Genomic DNA, 4307 nt, shown 5'->3' with positions numbered 1-4307 from the left:
AAAGACAAGAGTTGTGTCCTTGTTCAATTTAGTTTATTGTGCCAACCCAGCCTACTACCTGATTGATTAATCACCCCCAGTATTTCATTATGAAAGCAAACCGCCTAGAATTCATTCAACTGGGCTTAACCTCAAGGGACTCGTGATTCTTTTATACGTAGAACGACTTGAAATTCACAAGTCTGTCTCAAGTTTCCTGCTTTGTAAGTGATCAAGATCATATATTATAACAATAATTTGCTGAAGGTGCTCAAGAAACCCTTTGCGCTTTTTCGATACAAACGCATAAACATGGCATTTGCAAAGTTATACTGGTAATATTTACAAATTACAGCCCTTCCAAAGTACAAAACATTTCCTGTAATTAAACTAAACAAAACAACTAATGGAAGTTCATTTTGAGTATTTTTGCTGTGGTTGTCTAATCTCATGCCACTGTCTCCATCTAAAAACCTGGCAATAATAGACTTCATAGTCGGAGCTATAATTAACATTAACAAAATATTTTGACAAAGAGGGTAACTGTTTTACTTAACACATGGAGACATTGAACCGAAAGCATGGTTGGCATGCACCATCAATTTATCTGTTGGTGGCCTATTCACTTATTTTCAACACCATATATATCCATGCCTTGAAGCCCGAGCGTCCAAGCAATTTGGCCTCCAAAATCATGTGATCCATGGATCCCATAGCGTCACTGTACCCCGCTTTCCATGGCGTTATAGCAGGGTCCCCCCGCTGCGCGTGATTCACGTACTATTCAACTCGTGTCATGAAGACACTCTACCCGTGATATTGTCTTTTGTTTTGGGTATGTGAAGAGAAGCCCAACCTAGGTGATGGATACTCCCTCCACTTTGGCGCGTTCTCTGTCACGCACCAAACCTTAACAGACTTGTCTAAACTCCCACTATACACTATCCACCGCTGATCTCCTTCGTCAGATTCTTGATCTTCTACAACGGCTAGGCATTTCACTGGCCCACCATGACCAGTCAAAACTGCCAAGCAAGAATGGACGCCGCCACCTTCCCTACGCCACACACAAATACTCTTGTCAGCGGACCCACTAAACACCAGATTACCAGCCGATGCCAAGCAAAGGACGGCCATTTTGTGGCCCCTGAGGACCCCACCATGTGACAAGAGCTTCTCACGTTCCCAAAAATTCACCAACCCATCGGATGAACCACAGTAAATTACAGCTGATTCTTGATTTACCGAGAGCGCTGTCACGGCGTTTTCATGTTTTAACAGTGTTTGAACCAAAAAATGCCGAGTTCCTCTCCCTTGAAGCTCCCTTCTCCATGCTTTCACTGTTCCATCAGCTGAGCCGGTAAACACCAAAGAATCGAACCCGGTGACAACTGAATTTATAGCATCGTCGTGGGCGTTGATTGATTCAAGGCATTTATAGTCTGAAATTCGCCAAACTTTTAGGGTTTTGTCCCAGGATCCTGAGTATAATAAACCCTGATCTTGATTCAGGCTTAGGCAAGAAACTGCGTCGAAATGCTTGATACGTAAAACATTGCGATGTCTACGAACTTCTACGTAGTTCTTGGGATTCAAAGAGCCTTTGACGCAATCTTTAAGAGTTGGCAAGGTCCCAACTCGTCTGTAAACACTAGGGTTTCTGGTAGATATCGTCCAGACTCTGATCTTGCCATCTTGATGACTAGTGAAAATCTTTTCACTGCATACAACAATGGCCTTAACCAATCCACTGTTGGATTTAAACCCTGAAAACTCCTTCAAATTCTTCCATACACGTACGTTCTTGCTATCGGAGCCAGTGTATAGAAAATCACCAGAAGCAGCTATAGAATAAACATGACCTTCTTCACGTGATATTGATCCAACAAGGCCATTTTTAGAGAGCTTATGGCTGACTGGAGATGGTATTATCCAAGGAGATTTAGTGTATGGAGACAGTTGGCTCCATGGGGAGAGGTAAGGAGAGAGCTCGCCACTTGGTGGGGTGAAACTGCTGTAATATCTAGGACTCATATTGGTTGAAGTTGGGCTGTTTTTGTTGCTTGATTCATCATCATCTTGATTAAAAATTGCAGGATCGGAATGCAAGAGAGCACAGAAAGTTGGTCGGTGTATTGAGAGTTCTGCAACCATGGTGCTGATGCCTCTTTCGTGTTTCATGGAAAGCAAATCAGTAGCAGAGGGTTCTATAACAATTCAGGAATCAGGAGTTTTAGCTAGAAAGAAGCTTGAGAGGTTCTTGAAAAAAGGTTTGGAAAGCAGAAGGCTGGAACGGTTTGAGAAGGGCTAAGGTTTCTATTCATATTATTAAAGGATTCAACAGTGGTTGGTGATCTAATGGTGTATAGGTAGACACGTGGAGATTAAAGGCAGTAATCATTACTAACCGGAAAACTGGTTGTGCCGGTAATAAAGAAACTATGAATCTATAGAAAATTTTGCAGTATGAATGATTAAACGGCCGTTTTTATTTAATTTGTTTGCAAAGGCGTTTAGTATTTACACGCTAGTGTGTGTGTGTGTGTATATATTATATTTTGGGAAAATATTTTTGGATTTTCTTTCTAGAACATGGACTTACGGGTAATCAAGAAAGAATCATTACATGCAAACTGCTTTCACATTGTTGGACTTCATGTTCCCCTGGAAAAGAAAATCTTGACCTAGCTAGGACTCGTCAAGATGTTCTGTTTTTATACCGGACCAGCGTACGCAATGTCCTTTTTTACATGCTAAAGCCATTATCGTTTTGTTTGGAGCTTGATTATCAAGACCAATAAACCAGCTGTTATTTGTTTTATTATTCATATCATGCTTCTCAGCAACCTTTACATTATCGGCAAACAAGAAATCATGCGATGAGTTGCGACAACAACGTTAAAGAATGCTACTCAAGCTCATTAAATTTGCCTTCTGAACGCTTTTGGGACAGTCTCGCCGTTCCAATCCATTCATTGTATTATTAATCACTCTAGCCATGCTAGTTAACTACGTACTTTACACGTGATTCTCCCTCTTCCCATACACTATTATTTCTCTCAATAAAAACGAGTAACAAAAAGTATCAAAATCATGACCATCGGATCATGATTTTAATACAAGACCGATAGTGGATCTGTTTTTAAAGTTTTTAATTGTTTTTTAATATCATTATAGCCAAGGTTGTCAACAATATTTTTTTTTTGACACGATACGAAAAATACAATATAAACTCATATTGTAAAATCATAAAATCATAAGTAATTTTTTTGAACTAATTATATGTTGACAATTCCAGTTAAGAAATTAATTTACATTAAAATTTAATAAAATAAAGTGAGTCAATAATATGAATAAATAAATTAATGACATGAAAAACTAAAAAGTCTTACAACAAAACTTCTCGGAGAATCACTGAATGAATGATAGGAAGTACACATGAACTTAATTAATGGTTTCCTTTTGGGTTGAAAGCTAATCGGCCTAAACTAGTAATTAACTAACATAAATTCAATAATGAAATAAACCCCTAAATAATATCTAATACGCTAGAAAAAATTTCAAATTGAAAATAATTATTCAAAAACTTAAATAAATAAATAAAATAGAATAATAAAAAAGTCTTCATTTAAAATTTCTCCATGTAGCCCGAATCTCTAATTTTCGTATATTTTTGACAGATTTGAATTCTGATTTCAAACATGTCGTTTTATCTGAATGAATTAATGGGTCTATAATATATGGTTGAAAAGCTTCAGATGTCTAGTTTCCAGCCCAACTTTAGTCGCAGAAAAATTCCACCAGTAGCTCCAGATATGTCTCCAATAATACCGAATGTCTAGTTTGACATATTTGACAAGATTCGTATACTAACTTTAAACCTCTGAGATATTATGTTTCCGAACTCTATTTGACCTGAAAATTTACCACAATATATTTTCATGTGTCTAATAGTTTCCTGTAAAATTTCAGCTCTATCCAATGTATGGTTTGAAAGATATATCTAATCTTACAAAACTAGTCAGCATATATTTTAATGTCAAATTTGAACCTGACTTAGTTTATATCATAAATTTAATAAACTCGTAAAATCGGATTGAATTTTCAGATTTTACACGAGTTTGATTTTACTTGTTCCGAGGTTTTAACCTCATTTTATATGTTAGATGTATATTAACTCGTAAAATCATATATAATATTATGAGTGAAGTCATAATTTTACCAAAAATGATTATAGCTAGCCCAATTAATAATTTGTCAACTAAAGTTGCTTCTTTTCCCTCCAATCATCACTTTCTTTTTTCTTTTTTTGAATGTCTCAGACTATC

The 4307-nt window shown here is 36.8% G+C and overlaps 1 protein-coding gene across 1 annotated transcript; it reads right to left on the bottom strand.

Moving 5' to 3' along the window:
- Positions 1 to 268: 268 nt before the first annotated feature.
- On the bottom strand, positions 269 to 2288 carry LOC133699029 (protein JINGUBANG-like). The gene has a single exon (XM_062122152.1). The coding sequence runs from the start codon at positions 2158 to 2160 to the stop codon at positions 787 to 789; it is 1374 nt and encodes a 457-aa protein (XP_061978136.1). The 5' UTR covers positions 2161 to 2288; the 3' UTR covers positions 269 to 786.
- Between the last annotated feature and the right edge of the window lie 2019 nt (positions 2289 to 4307).

Source organism: Populus nigra, chromosome 7 (genome assembly GCF_951802175.1).
Source record: "Populus nigra chromosome 7, ddPopNigr1.1, whole genome shotgun sequence".
NCBI classification, from domain to species: Eukaryota; Viridiplantae; Streptophyta; class Magnoliopsida; order Malpighiales; family Salicaceae; genus Populus; species Populus nigra.
Note: the sequence above shows the minus strand (reverse complement) of the source record. Positions and strands in the feature narration are given on the sequence as shown.

Bases quoted from the DNA above. Each gene is read 5' to 3' on its own strand.
- LOC133699029 (XM_062122152.1), bottom strand. From the start codon at position 2,160: ATGAAACACGAAAGAGGCATCAGCACCATGGTTGCAGAACTCTCAATA.